Source organism: Fundulus heteroclitus, chromosome 22 (genome assembly GCF_011125445.2).
Source record: "Fundulus heteroclitus isolate FHET01 chromosome 22, MU-UCD_Fhet_4.1, whole genome shotgun sequence".
NCBI lineage: Eukaryota > Metazoa > Chordata > Actinopteri > Cyprinodontiformes > Fundulidae > Fundulus > Fundulus heteroclitus.
Genome location: NC_046382.1, coordinates 5210488 through 5230301, shown reverse-complemented (window position 1 = coordinate 5230301; position 19814 = coordinate 5210488). Strand labels below are relative to the sequence as shown.

Genomic DNA, 19814 nt, shown 5'->3' with positions numbered 1-19814 from the left:
TATAAATCTCTAAATGGCTTAGCACCTAAATACATCACAGACTTGTTATCAGCGTATAAACCCTCCAGACCACTCAGGTCTTCTGGCTCCAGCCTACTCTGCATACCTAGAACCAGAACTAAACAAGGAGAAGCAGCATTCAGTTCCTATGCTCCACTTATCTGGAACAAACTTCCAGAAAACTGTAAAAGTGCAGAAAGCCTGAGTTCCTTTAAATCGAGATTAAAAACACATTAGTTTAAAATTGCCTTTGAATGTTCAAGTTAAAATGTTTTACTGTTTTCAAATGTTGTTTTTTGTTTCTATACTATCCCTACTTGCTTTTATTCTGTTTTATTTTCCTATATTTTAATCATGTAAAGCACTTTGCATTGTCTCTGTACTGAATTGTGCTATATAAATAAATTTGCCTTGCCTTGCCTAAAAGCATTAATTTAGCAGATTTAGTTCTACTGAGACTTGGGACACTTAATTTAGACTATTTTTCTAAGCTGAAAATGCAGATTTGATAAAAGGTTCTGCCTACCTTTTTTTGTTGTGGCCAGCCAGTGTCCCTCGTCATTTCGTTCCAATCTGAAGTCCAATTCCGCCTGTCACCCCGAATCCCGGATGAGCCCCCAAATGTTGAAGCCGTCATGCTTCCCCGGGTTCGTTAATTCGTATGCAGGACTTTAAAATAATAACTCAGCCATGGACGCAGAATTCCATTTCAGCTTTGCAAAGAGGAGAGATGATACACCTGCCGACTGCGGGCGACAACTCTCACTCTCTCTCTCCCGCTCAGTTTTTATTAAAGTTAGAACATAGATTATACAAAGTCACACAATGAATGACGCACACATCTTATTGCTACCTTACTCCCTAATGACTATCTTCTCGTTGTTTCCTCCAGCTGCATGTGAACCAAAATCATGTTCATTCCCACTGCCTAGGACTGGCCTTGAAACTCTCTCCTGATACTTTTGCTCGTACACAGCTCATTTAACCTTAATCTATTCACATTCTATTCTTCTAATTAACAGACAGGCCTCAAAGCAAATATATTGAATATTAAAAGCATGTTATACCTTCATAAATGTGTACTAAAAAATTAATCAAAGTGTGAGACAGGTGTCACCAGAAACCGATTATACTGTAAACTCTCCGCCCAACACATCCACACTGGATAAAGTCCGGAGAAGACGTGTTTAAAATGTACGTCCTGTGGTCCAGTTCTGTTTTCTTTTTTTTTCTCTGATGTCTCTAACAAAAGTTTAATTCTCTGCCAAAAATCCAGCAATTTTTTCCAATTTCGACCCGTCTTTTACGCTTGACATACTGTTTTACTAAAGATTTAACCAAATCTCACTGTAATACATCTGTTTTTCTCTAATGTAACTGCCTTGACCAACTGTTGTTGGCACTCAAATCGCTTTCCTGCGCAACAAAAGCCACAAATTCATCAATCTGTCCTCCCACTGCTGCATAATCCTATTTATTTTCACTAATATCCTTATCAAATGATCCCTCCACGAACATCATCTCCACACAGTACTTTTCCACTGTAAATCTCTCCACTCAGACGCTATTCTGAGCCACACATTCGCACATACTTACACACAAACATATGCGTAGGTTTACACACACAGACACTTGCACACACACACTCTCAAACACGGCAGACTCAAACAGTCTCTCCTTTCATGCAATGATCCCATCAAATGACACATTATGACAAAGACAAAAACATATCAGACAGACAGCTTGCGTGCAAAGAGTCTTAACCAGAGTCTTTTTTTTCTACGGGACCTTTAAATACCTCCTTGTCTAACTGCTGTGTTTTCAAAAACTCCCAAATTGTTTCTGTGGGATCCCCTTTTTAATCTCTTCATTCTCTTCCTGGAATTTTAGCTATTTTTTGTTTGTTAAATCCCCCCTTAAACCTGCATTGTATTATTTTACCCATGTAGCTAAAAGTTTTATTTTATCATGGTCCTGCTGTTCAATGAATTTCCAGTCTTTACTCTGGAGCTGTTTCAACGTTTTACTTTGTCCCTTTCCCATTTCTATAAATTTGATCCAGTCCTGTAACACATAGGGTGTTCTATAGGCTGGAATTTTTACACCGTGGGGTAACAATAAAATACCGTCCGCCCGTCCGTCCGTCCGTCTTCTTCCGCTTATCCGGGGTCGGGTCGCGGGGGTAGCAGCTTCAGTAGGGAGGCCCAGACGTCCCTCTCCCCAGCCACTTGGGCCAGCTCCTCAGGAGGAATCCCAAGGCGTTCCCAGGCCAGCCGGGAGACATAGTCCCTCCAGCGTGTCCTGGGTCTTCCCCTGGGCCTCCTCCCGGTGGGACGTGCCCGGAACACCTCACCAGGGAGGCGTCCAGGAGGCATCCTGACCAGATGCCCGAGCCACCTCAACTGGCTCCTCTCGACGTGGAGGAGCAGCGGCTCTACTCTGAGTCCTCCCCGGATGACTGAGCTCCTCACCCTATCTCTAAGGGAGAGCCCAGACACACTACGGAGAAAACTCATTTCAGCCGCTTGTATCCGGGATCTCGTTCTCTCGGTCACGACCCAAAACTCGTGACCATAGATGAGGGTAGGAACGTAGATCGACCGGTAAATCGAGAGCTTCGCCTTTTGGCTCAGCTCTCTCTTCACCACAACGGATCGGTACAGCGCCCGCTTCACAGCAGACGCTGCACCAATCCGCCTGTCAATCTCCCGCTCCATCTTCCCCTCATTCGTGAACAAGACCCCAAGATACTTGAACTCCTCCACTAGGGGCAGGACATCCTCCCCAACCCGGAGAAGGCACTCTACCCTTTTCTGGTTCAAGACCATGGTCTCGGATTTGGAGGCACTGATTTTCATCCCGGCCGCTTCGCACTCGGCTGCGAACCGCTCCAGTGAGAGCTGTAGATCACGCCTTGATGAAGCCAATAGGACCACGTCATCCGCGAATAGCAGAGACGCAATCCTAAGGCCACCAAAACGGATCCCCTCAACACCTTGGCTGCACCTAGAAATTCTGTCCATAAAAGTTATGAACAGAATCGTTGACAAAGGGCAACCTTGGCGGAGTCCAACTCTCACCGGAAACGAGTCCGACTTACTGCCGGCAATGCGGACCAGACTCTGACACCGGTCGTACAGAGACCTGACAGCCCTTATTAAAGGGTCCGGTACTCCATACTCCCGGAGTACCCCCCACAGGATCCCTCGGGGGACACGGTCGAATGCCTTCTCCAGATCCACAAAGCACATGTAGACTGGTTGGGCAAACTCCCATGCCCCCTCCAGAATCCTGCTGAGGGTATAGAGCTGGTCCAGTGTTCCACGGCCAGGACGAAAACCACACTGCTCTTCCTGAATCCGAGATTCGACTATCCGACGGACCCTCCTTTCCAGAACCCCTGAATAGACCTTACCAGGGAGGCTTAAGAGTGTGATTCCTCTGTAGTTGGAACACACCCTCCGGTCCCCCTTTTTAAAAAGGGGGACCACCACCCCAGTCTGCCAATCCAGAGGAACTGCCACCGATGTCCACGCAATGTTGCAGAGCCGCGTTAACCAACACAGCCCCACAACATCCAGAGCCTTAAGGTACTCCGGGCGAATCTCATCCACCCCCGGGGCCTTGCCACCGAGGAGCTTTTTTTACAACCTCGGCAACCTCAGCACCAGAGATGGGAGAACCCGACCCAGAGTCCTCAGGCTCTGCTTCCTCAATGGAAGACGTGTTGGTGGGATTAAGGAGGTCTTCGAAGTATTCCGCCCACCGACGCACGACGTCCCGAGTCGAGGTCAGCAGCACACCACCCCCACTGTAAACAGTGTTGGTACTGCACTGCTTCCCCCTCCTGAGACGCCGGATAGTGGACCAGAATCGCTTCGAAGCCGTACGGAAGTCTTTCTCCATGGCTTCTCCGAACTCTTCCCACGCCCGAGTTTTTGCCTCGGCGACCAGCCGAGCCGCCTGCCGCTTCGACTGCCTGTACACATCAGCTGCTTCCGGAGTCCCACAGGCCAAAAAAGCCCGGTAGGACTCCTTCTTCAGCTTGACGGCTTCCCTCACCGCTGGTGTCCACCAGCGGGTTCGAGGGTTGCCGCCGCGACATGCACCGACAACCTTGCGGCCACAGCTCCAACTAGCCGCCTCAACAATAGAGGCGTGGAACATGGTCCATTCAGACTCAATGTCCCCCGCCTCCCTCGGGACGTGTTTAAAGTTCTCCCGGAGGTGGGAGTTAAAGTTCCGCCTCACAGGGGACTCTGCCAGACGTTCCCAGCAAACCCTCACAGTGCGTTTGGGCCTGCCCGGTCGGACCGGCTTCCTCCCCCGCCATCGGAGCCAACTCACCACCAGGTAGTGGTCGGTGGAGAGCTCCGCCCCTCTCTTCACCCGAGTGTCCAAGACATACGGCCGCAGGTCAAATGAAACGACAACAAAGTCGATCATTGAACTGCGACCTAGGGTGTCCTGGTGCCAAGAGCACATATGGACACCCTTATGCTTGAACATGGTGTTTGTGATGGACAATCCATGACGAGCACAGAAGTCCAACAACAAAACACCACTCGAGTTCAGATCAGGTGGGCCATTCCTCACAACCACGCCCCTCCAGGTCCCACTGTCATTGCCCACGTGAGCGTTGAAGTCCCCCAGCAAAACGAGGGAGTCCCCAGGAGGGGCACTCTCCAGTACCCCTTCCAAGGACTCCAAAAAGGGTGGGTAATCTGAACTGCTGTTTGGCGCATAAGCGCAAACAACAGTCAGAACCCGTCCCCCCACACGAATGCGGAGGGAGGCCACCCTCTCGTTCACCGGGGAAAACCCCAACGTGCAGGCACCGAGATGGGGGGCAACAAGTATGCCAACCCCATCTCGGCGCTTCTCACCATGGGCAACTCCAGAGTGGAATAATGTCCAGCCCCTCTCAAGGAGACTGGTTCCGGAGCCAGAGCGGTGCGTCGAGGTGAGTCCGACTATCTCTAGTCGGAACCTCTCAACCTCGCGCACAAGCTCAGGCTCCTTCCCCACCAGAGAGGTGACATTCCACGTCCCAAGAGCCAGCTTCTGCAGCCGAGGATCGGAACGCCAAGGTCCCCGCCCTCTACTGCCACCCGTTGCACAATGCACCCGACCCCTTTGGCCCCTCCAACAGGTGGTGAGCCCATTGGAAGGGGGACCCATGTTGCCTCTTCGGGCTGAGCCCGGCCGGGCTCCATGGGCAAAAGCCCGGCCACCAGACGCTCGCCAACGTGCCCAACCTCCAGGCCTGGCTCCAGAGTGGGGCCCCGGTGACCCGCGTCCGGGCGAGGGAACACGAGGTCCAATAATCTTATTCATCATAAGGGCCATTTTGGGCTGCGCTTTGTCTAGTCCCTCACCTAGGACCTGTCTGCCTTGGGTGACCCTACTAGGGGCTTAAAGCCCCTGACAGCATAGCTCCTAGGATCATTGGGACACTCAAACCCCTCCATCACGGTAAGGTGGCAGCCCAGGGAGGGGCAATAAATACCTGTTGTGGTAATTCTCATTTCAACTCTTTCGAGTGGAGAATTCTTGCTAGACGTCCACAAAGGCTTGTTACTCACAATCCCACTGTTTTTAAATGAAAAGAAAATACCTAGTGGTATTTAATTTTCCAAACAAACACACAAGCACACACTGCAGACTTTACTTTTGTAGGACGCTGCCATCCTCTCTCGAATTACACGGCTCTTTATATGGATGCCGTTATCCTGTTTTTTTTTCTCTACACAGACTTTTTGGGCTCTGTTACCCCTTAGATTCACAGACCTTTTGGGCTCTGTTACGCCTTTGCGTACCTATCAGTGCCAAGGATGATAGGGTTTGTTATCACGGACTTTCTCAGACTCTGTTGTCCCATCTATGCGCAATACCCCTTAGTTACTCACTCATACCTTTAAAAAAAAATAAAAATCTACTCACCACTGCTGTCAATCCTCCCTCGGACTTCCCGTCAACAGTCAGAAACCCAGAGGCGAGATGGACTAGGCCCTTGAAAAAGGATCTAAATGCAGTGGTCACTGACTTTTCACCCGGTTCACCTCACCCACAGGAATCCTCCGGTATGTTGGGATCCGGCTCGAAGGACCAATTAAATGTCAGGTGCAAACACCTAAAACATTCATTAACAACACAAGAAGGAGAGACAACAATGTGTTTAGCTTTCAAATAATCTTTCAAGGAAATTGAACGAAGATGCTTAATACAGATCTCCAAATTCGATCTGAAGCAAATCCGTCGCCTCCTCTCTATTTATTAGGAAAAGGAATTCCTGGTTCCATTGTGAATCTAAGGGGTAGGGATAAGCAAAACAACTGTGACCTTCGAGATAATACCAAGCAGTTCACACAGTTCAGTTATGCGTAAGCACTCCAGATGGCTGAATAGAGTTCATAAAAACACTTATTATAGTCACAACATATTTCTCTGCTTGCTGCAGGCCTTCTGCAACTATAAGAGAGAGATCTAAAACCTTAAAACTTCTTAGTAGTAAAGAGTAAATATATATGATAAATACAATGTACATAAAGTAAGTAGTAAATAACATAAAATATGTAGAAAGTAGCAAGAATAATTCTATCACTTTGTATACAAAGTTCACCTTCTGTAAAGGTCTACAGGTGAATACAAAACAATCAAATGTGTGTGTTTGTGAGTGTATGTATGTATGTATGTATGTATGTATGTATGTATGTGTATATACTGTGTATATATATATATATATATATATATATATATATATATATATATATATATATATACCTCCATCCATCCACATATACCTTTGCACACAAAAATACCTTTTGATAGCTTATTAATAATCCTGTTCTTTTTGTCTTTTTTTAACCTTTATTGATCCCCTTGGGGAAGTTCCTTCTCTCCATTTGATTCATATTACTATTCAAAGTTACTGAAAGTGGGGACGTGCTCGTGGTGCAGCGGGTATCGCGACCCATATACAGAGGCCTTAGTCCTCGACGCGGTTGACCCTTTGCCGCATGTCTCTCCTCCTTTTCCACCCCCTTCCTGTCAGCCTACTTTCATAAAAAAGTGAGCCGCAAAAAATCCCCCCCCAAAAAAGTTACTGAAAGTTTACTGACTATACTATTTAATAACAAAATTATTATTTAATCCTCTGTGAGAGCTTGTAGCCATTTTTTTCAAAAGAAACTTTCAAGACCTGTCAGTAGTTACAATCTAATGCCAGTTATCAAACTGTAATGGTGGTTTAAGATAAAAAAAAACAAACAAACACAAAAACGGACTTTAAACTTAGCGTTTTAAAGAAAAAAATTAAACATAAATAAAATTACTGTATTGATGCCACATTGGCTGTAAAGCGAAATGCCTCAGCTTTCATTGTAAGCGTTGGACAGCAAAAAGCGTGACATATTTGAACATGACTGGCATGGCTGGAGCTGCAGGATGTCACTGACATACCCTTCTGGGTTATGGCCTAAAGCTAGCTGACTCTACCCATGAAAAAAGACTGTTTTAACATATTGCAACGTATTGACAGACCATAAACACCTAAAGAAATGTCCACACTGTCACTGAACGTTAGCATCCCTGAACATGCTGATAACAATACAGAAGGCAAGTGTGCAATTTTTTTAAACACTTGGAAAAGTTTTTTAAACGTCTGACAAACCATCCACTAATGTTTTCGTCCAGTCCCGTTAACGAAAACTCACATCCACTACTCGTCATGTTTTCGTCATCAAAGATCCATGTTTAGCTCGTCAGTTCTCGTTATCGTGAAGAAAAAAAGGGACGTCAATGAAATGATTTTGTCATCGTCATTGTTGACCAAAACAACACTGCTAGAAGGGTTAAGCTAAAAAAAATTTTTATTTTCCTAAAATGGAAACATTTGGTATTACAGTTGCAAAAAACAAATAGGAGATATATACCAAGGACCTGCGCCCGTATTCATAAAGATTGCTTAGACTAAAAGTAGCTCTTAGTAATGTCATTATACAAAAATCTTAGAATTTCCTGAATTCTAAGACTTTTCTTCTAATTTTACTTCAGTAAGTTAAAAGCATCCAAGGCACTGAGAGCTCCTAAAGTAAAAACAAAATGTTAGGAGCAGAGAGGAGGACTTTAAGCGAGCCTCAAGAGTTTCTGAAGCAGGAAGATGGTTGAAACACAGAGAACTGATTGGCTGATCCACCACCTGAACAGTGGAGGAACTCAGCACATAAACTTCAGTTATAATACAATGTACAATTATAATGTGTAGATAAAATAAACTTTTTCATTCCCATAGAGGGAAATTATTTAGTTACAATGCCCTGGCAGGTTAAAGGCATGGCTCTAGTAACGTAATTTTATTGGGGATGAATAAATAAATAAATAAAATGTAACAATCATAAATAAAAAGTGGAGAAATCTACAAAGAATATGTATAAAAGAGGTGAGAAAGTATTTTCTATATTTCAAAAAGGTAAAATGAGTAAATAAAAGAAACTGTACTTATTTCCGAACTTACTATTTTCTGTATGTAACACGGTATCAGTAGCCTAAATGGTCATCTGGTTTGCTTGTGTGATGCCATCTCCTCACTTTTGATTGCTGCACTGTTCGCTTCTCACTGGTGAATAAAAGCATCAAGACCTGTTGAGGCTGATCTTCAACGATTGGGTCCCCAGTGAACAAAACAAGCTAAACAGATTTGGTCCGCCCCCAAAGAAAGAAGATCAAATCCTTCACATAATCTCTCCAGACACCCAGGATGCACAAAACCATTTGTAATAAACAGAGAACTTATGCTATTAACATTTTTCTTAGAGACAATACTAATTATTATTTAAAATAAAGAAAAAGGGTAGTTTTGCCAGCAGAAGTTCTAGAGAACATAGGAAAATGTTTTTTATTTTCTCTGAGTTTAATAAGAAAATATTACAGCTGACAAGTCATAAAAAATATTCTTTTTTTTTAGTTCTAAAAATTTGTGCATCATTGATCATGACCAAGCAAAACGTGACAGTTGACCAGGGCTTCTCCAACCCCTGCTGACTGAAAACCTCCCTCTGGTCATTGGAGGTTAATACCACTATTTAAATCATAGCATGAATAGATCTGTCCAGGGTTTACCATGCCTCTCTCCATTGACTGTTGGAGATAAGGCACCAACCCCCAAGTGTCTCAAAGTGCTACAAATAAAAGGTAAAAACATTAAATAGATTAAAAAAATAACTAGATCCTTGCAAACCTGCACAGAAAAGCAGGTAATTGATGAATGGAAGTTGCAGGGCCCGTGTTGGAACAATGAGGTAGGGAGTTATGGATAACTTGTGAATATTCATTAAGGCATACACAAAAAGTTAGCAACCACTGTTTCACTCATTTTACACACGTAAATCGCTTTGCTCCTGGGTATGAAGATCAGCTATGTACACGGCGCTAATCAGTTTGCACCGGTTTTAATACGTAAAAACCTTTTGAAGATCAGGCTCCAAGACTACTTTCCCACTGCAGGTCTTAATGATCAATTCCAATTATTGATGAGGGTTAGTGTGAATTGTATTACTTTTAAGATGCTGCCAATATCTGACGCTAACGTGAACTGTTTGTGGCTCCACTGTTGATGGCCTGTAAAGTTCCTGCTCTAGCGTTTCTGGCCTTCAGGTTTCCTGCAGAGGTATTGCCTGGCTGCACCATAGCATTTATTCATTAACATATATATTTTTTAAAGAACACAGTGTCAGGCTTGAATATGAGAATTCTTTTCTGCTTTGGCATAACAGAGATGATGCAGTTTGTATTAATTAATAAACTGCAAATGTGCACATTTTTAAATACAAGGTTATCCTAACAGTTATAAATAATAATTGAGTTTTAATTTGATCAACTATGCAAGTCTTAAGTTATTTAATGTTTAATAAATAACTGTTTGTCACGTATTGTTTGGTGAATATCAGGGCAAACAGCTGATATCAGGACAATAGTTGAAAGAAATTAATTGAGCACTAGCGTTCTTTTAACAGCAAACTCTGCACACACATAGAATAAATGAGAGACAACATCTCTTCAAGTTCAAGATTTTATTAACAGAAATAAATGAACATCCAGAGAACATCACTATGTAATGCTGTTTATCTGAAATGACACTATATTTCTTTCAACAAATCCTCTCTACTAGGCTAGTGAAACTTAACTAAACTAAACAAAATTAAGATTAAAGAAGCTAAGGAACATCACTATAGAATGCTGTTTATCTGAATCAACACTATATATTAATAAACAAATCCTCTTTTAGTGTCTTAATTAAGATTACATAAAATACCAAAACGACAAATAAAAATATTTGAAAACCATCATCAGAATAATTCAGTGAATCACTGCAGATCCAAGTTAAAGAATCAAAGTTAGTCTTAAAGAATAATGTGTGGTCAGCCAGTGCAAGAAAAAAATTAACTAAATGCTCAGAGAATTAAGCACATTGTTTTTCAGTAACTGGATGCCCACGTTTTATTTTTAGACGTTTACCCAAGAAATTATTTCAATGAAACTTTTAAAAACAAAAGTCTTTCAAATCTATGTTGCTAATCAACCCAAAAAGCATAAACAGTAGATTGTTGTGGAGGCTCCAGATATTAAACCCTAAACAGTCTCAGTGTGTGGAGCAGTCGTGCTCTCAGTATCCTTGCTGCTCATCTCCTGATTGTCTGATGCTTTACAAGAACAGAGTGAAGCCAGAAACTTATCCAGGATGCTTTTACGAGTTAACAAATACAGAGTTGTGTCTGCAATGGGACTAAGAATGAGACACACTGGGCTCAGTATAAAAATAATTGAACCGATTTCAGGAAACAGGAAAGGAAGAATGTTCGGCAGGAAAAGCAGAGTGTAAATTAGCAGCACCGCAACCTGAATGGCTACGATTCGTCTTTTTTCTTCTGCTGGGACACTGAGGGCTCCAGACAGAGCTTTAATAGTCCCAACCAAGAAGAAGATGAAGAATGTAATGGGCATAAGGAACACACCAGGTATGACTTTTTCAATAATATTAGAACCAATGGTAGGATCAGTGGTCAGATTCAAAGTTAGCAGAATTGGAAGAGGAAGAGTCCAGACCACCACACAGACCACCACGTAGGTCTTGATGTTTCTCCTGAATCTGTACCACAGTGGCTTGGCGATGACCAAATACCTGTAATAACAGATGGAGCTGTTTAGTCCATGGAGACTATCAGGTGCTGACTAACAGGATTATATGAGACAATAAAGAAGCTTAAAGGGAAACACATAGTTACCTTTCTAAGGAGATACAGACCATGAATCCAACACTGGCCATTAAACCAAAAGATGTGATGCCATTAGGAGTATTAAAGTAATCTATTATTCTGCCACAGAATTGAACGAGATCAGAAAAGAGAAGGTTGATGACGTAGACTGGGACACCCTGATCCTTTTTCACCTGCAACAAAGACAACAGAGAAAAAAGTAACTAATGACACCAGAATATTATTAACTTGTAAAATGTTTCCTGTTTCAAACATTTCAGTCATTTCTAGAGGTAAGAAAAGATAAACTTACACCTGAAATGAGAGAGAACCATTATTTAAAGAGCAGACACAAAGTCAAACAGCTCATTCATTGTTGCTGAACATTGTTATTGTGTTTTAGACCTGATGATTCAGCCAGACACAAAGAGCAGATTTAAAAGATTTATTAAACAACAGGTGTAACTGGTGTTGGAAACTTCTGGAATGGACTCAGGAACCACTGGAAGGGAGAGGGACATGTTAGTGGCAGAGAGGCAGAGTCAGGAAACGTCCACAGGTCGATGTCCAGAAACCGAGAACCAACAGGAGAGTCTGACAGGGACGAGGAAACAGGCAGGAATCCACAAACAATCAGAGTCACTGACAGGAAGGCAGTCTAGGAACGATGGAAGGTCTACTCACACAAGGTAATCAATAATCTGGCACCTGGACTCTGGAGGAGACAGGTATAAATGGGGCATTCCTCAAATGACATCAAATTACTAAATTTAGAACAGGCAGTGCGTCTGCGTCACTGCTGGACAAGCTGTGTAGAGGTGAGGCAGACAGCTCTGTCCTGAATATTGCTTCATCAAATATAACAGTAACAATGAAACTCTGCTGCTTCAGTGTCTGCTGGAGTGACTCTACATGTTACCATGGTGACCATATGACAGGAGTTTGTTTCATTCCCTTTACTAAAGCCTGAAAGAATGCAGAGAAATGCCATCGCTGGATAAGAGCGTTTAAGTGGGAGGGCTTTACAGTTCAGAGGTAACTTTGTTCAGGGTTTATTTGATCACAAGGGATGTTTTATATGATCCATTCATGCAGGTCTGTCTAGAAATAAAAATGCATGAACAAGCAGACAGCTGTGAGGGACTCAGGAAGGGGGGGGGGTGTTTTAGCGGACAGACACATGATAATCTAGTAACACAAAGCAAATATTATTTTTGTGAGACATCTGTAAATGACCACACAAAGCCGTTTACTTTGTGAGAACGGGTTATTGAGGGATTGATTGATAGCCATTGGCCAAATGTCCTCGATCTGTTCAAACAGCTTCATACTGATTTGTTAAATCTTCAGGTTTAACCCATTAACTGAACGATAATGTAAAAACTATTAGGCCACCACGCCATGGCTAAATTGGGTGAATTTGAACACTAGGTGACATACCTGAGTGAAGTTGACCCCCCACACTTACTTCAAATCAGACAAAATTGGTGTCAAATGTTTGTGCTACGTTTGTGCAGCAAATATTTTCGTTTCTGCCACTATCATTTTAAAGATAAAAAGAAAAATATTCTCCAGGGGTCATCAGAGGTCTACCACTCCTGTGTCCCTACTCACATTTGCAAAAATAAATAAATTTGGTGTCAACCAACTGTGCTACGTTTGTGCTGGTTTGAACAGCAAAAACTTTCGTTTGTGCCGCTATCATTTTTTTCCAGGTTAAAATTAAATAATTCATATTCATAGGTTAGCAACTTATAATTTATATGAAGTTCGCAGTTTCAGCATGAACAGATGTTCACTGACCTTTGATGACCTCCACAAACTTTTCGGCCCTTTCACCTCTCATGCAGCCCAGCTCTCACTCCACCTCCTCGTTAGTTCCACCTTTCGTTCCTAATGGGGTACCGCGCACGTGACGTCACCGTCTCAAGAGCAACGCCCCTTTTGCCGCTTAGGTAGGGCACACAGATAAAGAACGCACGGAGTACCCAGCTATTACAAGCGCAACAGAACCAGCGATATGACCGACTTTACAGCCGTTAAACTTTCCCAAGACGATGTTCCAGGCACACGGATTACTGGTCGCACTGTCGAAGAACACACCAACCTTCAGCTCAAACGATGGCTTGAGGTTCGAGGGCTTAAAAAGACTGGAAAACGGGCCGAGTTGATGAACGGTAAGCTTTGGGTTTTTTTCCTGCGCGGCGATCATGGCAGCGTCGGCCGTTTTTTTTTTGTTTGCAATCACCGTCCAGGAATGGGTATATGTTTAATGTTTGTCTCATTTGAAATGTTTTTGAGTAAGCCTGGTAGCAGGGTATCATGTTAGCGCCTGCTACCATGATAGCCTATATGCTGTCATGGTAGCAGGCGCTTCTTTATTAACATGTCGGCCACCAAAATACTCTTACCTTGACTTGATGTCGCTGGAATTGGGTCAGGATGTTCTTCGGTTGGGCCCTTTCCTCCGACAAAATGCTTGCTACATATGTACTTGAATTTGGTAACTTTTTCCGGGTTGAACTGTTGTGTAGGCCGACCGCCCCGGTGTACCCAGCACACATTTCTCCTTGGCAGTCTTGAAGAAAACATCCTTCATATGCGGCCGATCAGCGTAATTCGAGTCGCTGTTGCACGTTCCATAGCAACAATGTTTATAAACCATGGTCTTAGATTTGGAAAAAGCAGTCGTTTACCGAGTAAAACCTAGGCTAACGCACGTCTCTTTTACAGCAAAACAGCGGCGGGTTTCCGGAGTTTGCCCCACTGCGTACCACATGATGTGACGTCATCGTGACGTTACGTTTCTAAAAATAGCTTATTCGCGGTACCCCATTATCCCGGACTCAGTACACCTGCCAACACCTCTACTTAAACCTCCTCCCTCAGTCTGCTCTTCCCCACCAGATTGTCTTCATCATTCTTCATCCAAACCTTGTCCTGCTTCGTGCTTCTCACGTCTGCTAGCCAGAGCCTCCTACGTCTGCTAGTCAGTTTCCCATGCCTGCTAGTCAGAGCTTCCTACGTCTGTCTGCCAGAGTTCCCTTCGACGACGCCTGCTACCCCAGCACTCCAAGAACTCTCTCTGCCGTGTTGCTGGCCATTCCTGGCTCCCAGCATACTTCTGACTCCACAGCACAACACCCGTAGCCCTCCAGCTCCCGCCAACACCATCCTTCTGCTCCAGTCCGGTACAGCTTCTCTGGTTTCCTTCTCCACAACTCACCTTTTAGAATAAAGCTCTAAAAACAAGGCTCAGTCTGTGGCTGTGTTTGGGTCCATCAAGATAAATTGTGACAAATATCTTCAAAACCAAAGCAGCACAAACGACAATTATTGCTGCACAAGCCAGCACAAACTGAGTTGAGTTAATTGACACCAATTTCGTCTGATTTGAAAAAGGTGAGGGGGGGGCGGGGGGCTGGTTGACTTTTGATGACCTCTAAAAACAATTATTTATATCTTTAAAATGATAGCGGCACAAACGAAAATTTTTGCTGCACAAACCAGCACAAATGTAGCACAAACGTTTGACACCAATTTTGTCTGATTTGAAGAAGGTGGGGGTGCCAACTTCACTCAGGTACGTGACCTGGGGAAGGATTAAAATTGGGTTGTGAGAAAGCTTTTCAGGCTGGGACCGCCTTCACGGCAGGGTGCCTGCTATGAACCCAGACCACTCCCCCACAGGCAAAAGGTCAGAGGACTCCGGGACAAAGCCAGTTATTCACCATTTCCCTCTCCATGGATCTGCCCTGGACAACAGGGCCCGCGGGGCTGGGACTGCCAGCTAAGTCCTGCAAGCCAGTCAGGCAAAGTCTGCCCTTATTCCTCGGCCTGGGACATCAGGAGGAGGGGAGGTGGCTGGGGAAGCCAGCCAAGCTGCACAGAGCGTGCGTTCTGTGAAACTCATCTGCCCTCGCTTCAATGGAGCAAAAGAGGGGAAATTCTCTTCCTTTGCGGAGCAGAGGACTCGACCAAACCAGCCGCGAAGTACAGGATGCCAAAAGAGCTTTGTTTATTATTGTGAGCTGTTGTAGGAAAGCTGACTTGGGACGATGTGGATTGGTCACCTTACTTCACCAGAAAAGCTGAGATATCAGAGAACGCTGCATGGAGGATGTTGGCCCTAGCTGCCCCGACCATGCTGTCAGCTAGCTCATAACGTCATGGCCGCATGTCTGCTGCTGAAATGACGTTTTCCCTTTTCAGTGTATCCCTTCCTTGGTTACACGGTCATTTGGAAATGTATGTGTAACGCATTTACATGGTGTTTTAAAAACAAAGAATTAATGGAGGTAGCTCATGCTACCATTCTGTATCAGGTCATTGCTGATATAATTCGAGTGTGTTTTTATGGTTATAACAAACATTATCTCCACAGGGGTTTACTTTAATCCGTCAGCCAAAATGCTATTTTGCTTCTGGTTATTTCCGGTTCCGGTTATTTAACAAAAGCCTGTTTAAAGCAGAGGGCTTTCACTCCCCTGTCGTTCGATAGTGCAATGAGCGTTATTCCCGCATTAATATGGAATATTAATGTTGATTTTAAGACGTTTTGTATAATTTTAGATTAGCCGATTTTTGCGTCGCTGCAGCGAGGTATAATCGCATTAATAAAATCAGGCATTCATAAAGTTAACAGATTTTTTTGTTATGGTTTATGTTTGTTGTTTAATTATTTCACTCTCCTGCCTCAGGGTCTGTCTTAGTTTTGGTTTGTGTTTTAGTGTGGGCCTTTTGCAGTTATTGTTTTTGGTTTGGTTTCTGATTTGTTCTTGTTTTGAGCCTCAGCACTGATGTCTGATCTAATTACTCACTCTGCACACCTGCCTAACTCCACCCCTGCTGCAATCACGTCTCGCCGGTTTCACCTGCTTCCACCTCCATATAAACTATTAAGACCAGACATCAGTGCCAGGTCGTCTTGTTAAGTTTACTGGTGAGTCTTTTGGATTTTTACCCTATTCCCTCCTATGATCTGAGCCATCCTGTTTCTGTCTGTCAGATTCTGCTATTTCCTGATCTGCTGGACTGTTTGTTTTTTCCCCAGCCACCTTTGCAACACTTTTTTGGTTGAGTCCAGTTTTGGATTTTGTTATTGAAGAACCTTCTTTTTTAAGAAACATCTGCTTGTCTGGCTGAAGTCTGGGTCCGCTGCCTCTGATCATTACACTTACTGAGCAAATAATTTTTTTAAAAAAAATGGTATTTCCTCAAATAATGTTTCTTTTAACTCGGGATTTGCATTTTGAATGGGTTGAACACACGCCAAATGTTGTTCTAAATTAGTTAAGCTAATTTAACTCCATTCCATGCTCTTTGAGTCAGATCTGAATTGAACAGGATTCACTGAAATGTTCTGATGATGATCAACCACTTTGTTTTGTGTTTCTTTGCGTGTAAATAGTTCCTTAGTTTCTTTTAATCCTCATTCTGCTTAGTAGTGTTAGTTAAGTTTCACTAGCCCAGTAGAGAGGATTTATTGATTGAAATATAGTGTTAATTCAGATAAACAGCATCACATAGTGATGTTCTCTGGATGTTCATTTTATTTCTGTTATTAAATTCTTGAACTTGAAGAGAAGTTGTCACTCCTTTATATGTCTGCAGAGTTTGCTGTTAAAGAATGCCAGTGCTCGAATCATTCCTTTCAACTATTGTCCTGATATCAGCTATTTGGGCTGATATTCACCAGACAATGCCTAACAGTTATTTAGGAACCTTAAATAAATAAAGTTGATTTCCCGGGTGTGGATCAAATGGTACTTGTTTGAGAAATACCCCATAGAGCAACTCACAGGTGTGGCAGCGCCACAAATTAGAGCAGCACAGCACAGAGGCTGGTGTAAGCAGCAAAGACACAGAATCACAGGAAAAAGCTGGGAACGTTACAATACCTCACCCCTCAAGATTCAGCACCTAACGCGTCTCTGGGTTAATCAGGGTGTAAGTCTTTTGTCCATAATGAATCGACCACAGATCCAGAATTTCTCCTTAGGATCATTGCCTTCCCAGTCCACCAGATACTGAATGCCATCACATCTGAGTCTGTACTTTATGATACGCCTAACAGTGTAAAGAGGGTTCCCCATCCAGAAGCCAAGTGGCCAGAAGGGTGCTGGGGTCAAGCTCGATCTGAGACTGGATGAAGGACTTGTCTCTGGAAACATGAAATGTGGGAGGAATTCCCATGGTGCGAGGAAGCTGCAGATGGACAGATACAGGGTTGATTACTTTGGAACTCGGGATTGGACCAATGAACCTGGGAGCTAGTTTCCTGCAATCAACTTGGAAGGCCAGATCCTGGTTCTGTTGGAGGTGACAGCATGGAGGGGTTCGGTGATTTGACTGTAATTCCTGATTAATCAGTTATAAAAATTGGCGAAACCAAGAAATCTCTGGAGTTGCCTGCGATATGGAGTGGACCAGTCCTGAAGAGCAGAACCTTAGCAAGGTCCATAGTGACTTTATTAGGTAAGATGAATAGTTCGTGGAAGGAAGTGGATGACTTGTAGAACTCGCACTTCTTTACCTTCACAAAGAGGTTATTCTGGAGAAAGCAGAGAAAAATAGAGCAGACATGTTGTTGGTGAGTCTTGAGGTCTTTGGAGAAGATGAGGACGTCATCAAGGTAAACATGGACAAATCAGTGTGATAAGGCACAAGACCATCTAGGACTAGGACCTCATTATTAATGTCAGCAAGGACCTCGTAGATGCCCAGACTAAGAGCAAAAGTCTCATAAATACACTCCGTGTCAGCACCGGAGTCAATGAACACTGATACAGCAAAAAAAAGTTCCTGGATCGTGGACGGTACAATTGAACCATTTGAAGAGGACAGGTGACGATACTGGCTCAGTAGAAGCCTCCTGTTTGCTACTGAGCTTGATCTTTTCACAGACAGGTAGTAATGTAATGTCCCTTTTAGAGGTCAACTGATATAGTTTTTTTAAGGTCCATACCAATTATTTTGACATCAGGCAAACCGATACCCAATACATGGGGCCGGTTTATTTGGGCCATTTGTTGAAGCCGATATGGCTTTTTTTTCTTCCATTTACATGAGAAAATCTACACAATGGTAACAAATGTTACATAAGTTTCAATTTAAACCAAAAAAGAAACATTAATTCAAAGTTTCCCCCGTCTGACCAGATGTTTAAATCACATCAGTGTTGTGCATGGGTGAAGAGGAAAAGCATCTGCTGCTGTGACTGCACAGCTCTTTTGTTTAGAGGCGTCATGTCTTCTGAGATAAAACGGCACTAAATATTGATATTAGGCTGAGTTCTCTCGCTAAAGCATGAATGAAAACGAAGACTCAACAAAGTAACCAGGTGAGCGAGAGCGCAGCGTGTCACAGAGGACACGACCCCGATCACCCATTAACAGATTAATGAAGCCTGTCCACCAGGCATGTCCAAAGTGCGCCCCGGAGGTCATTTGTGGGCCCTGTACTGATTCTGGGTGCCCGCCACCAACTGCTCTCAAGAAATAATTGGTCCACCAGGACAGGTGGCTTATGCAGATGGAAGATTTTAGTTTTTAATCAGGGAAAAAAAAATTACATAGGTTATAATTCTACAATTGTACAACAGAAAGTATTCATTCTTTAATGATTTTTTGTAATTCCATAGTAACATCTATCATATTTAATTATTAACTGGCCTGAAGGAAACTGTCAAAGATGTACACAGGGAGGAACACACACACACACACACACACACACACACACACACACACACACACACACACACACACACACACACACACACACACGCACACACACACACGCACACACACACACAAACACACAGACACACACACACACACACACACACACACACACACAATGCTGGTACCCAATCTCCGCCACTTTGTCACATCTTTCTTGCTCTGACACGTCTTGCCTTGTGACTCTTAAATGAAACTTAATGAACGTATCACAGCGAGAAACTGACTTCTTGTTATGTGGAGGAGAGAAAAAACACACAGCTGAACATTATTTTCTGAAAAGTTAGATGCTGTGTAGTGATTGTTTTCATGTGGATACATCTTAATGGAAATCGAGAAATTAAAGCAGTCCCAGGTGCAGAGTGTGATGTAAGCACTCAGCAGCACAGACACAGAATCACAGCAAAAGATTGTGAAAGTTAGGGAATACATTTGTTTTTTTGGTCTCACCTGTAGAAAAATTGCAACTATCACTATTAGAGTCAAAGGAAGTCCAATGCCAGTGGTGATCCAATCCAGCCATTTTATATGTTGGAAAAAAGGTGGCTCATTCATAGGGAAATATGGGCCGTACAGAGCTGAGTTGTTATGGTATGTGAAGTTGTAGCAGGAACTGATCATTCTTTCCAAAGACGTCATGTTGTTCAAATCTGCGATCCTTCAGTGTTGGACCAGAACTTTAAAGACAGTGGCACCTGCAAACATAAGTGATGATGCTTAAAAAAAACCTTTCTGATTGTTTTTCAAGTATTACATTCTAATTCAAATGATAAACTAGAAAACCTAAATGATGTGAGGTTTGTCTCTAACAAGTTGATCTGCA

General features: G+C 43.3%; 1 protein-coding gene across 1 annotated transcript; it reads right to left on the bottom strand.

Moving 5' to 3' along the window:
* Positions 1-10614: 10614 nt before the first annotated feature.
* LOC118557235 (G-protein coupled receptor 4-like) lies at positions 10615-19562 on the bottom strand. The gene is made up of 3 exons (XM_036126845.1): positions 19442-19562; positions 11283-11446; positions 10615-11179 (listed from the first exon to the last, which is right to left on the bottom strand). Exons 1-3 carry the CDS (start codon positions 19544-19546, stop codon positions 10630-10632), a joined length of 819 nt encoding a protein of 272 aa, XP_035982738.1. The 5' UTR covers positions 19547-19562; the 3' UTR covers positions 10615-10629.
* Between the last annotated feature and the right edge of the window lie 252 nt (positions 19563-19814).

What these genes read in the sequence shown, in the direction of transcription:
- LOC118557235 (XM_036126845.1), bottom strand. Translation starts at nt 19,546, where the DNA reads ATGAATGAGCCACCTTTTTTCCAACATATAAAATGGCTGGATTGGATC. An exon ending in TAGTTGCAATTTTTCTACAG is followed by an intron (nt 11,447 to 19,441) that starts GTGAGACCAAAA and finishes TCTTTGTTGCAG; the next exon opens with GTGAAAAAGGATCAGGGTGT. An exon ending in GTCTGTATCTCCTTAGAAAG is followed by an intron (nt 11,180 to 11,282) that starts GTAACTATGTGT and finishes CTGTTATTACAG; the next exon opens with GTATTTGGTCATCGCCAAGC.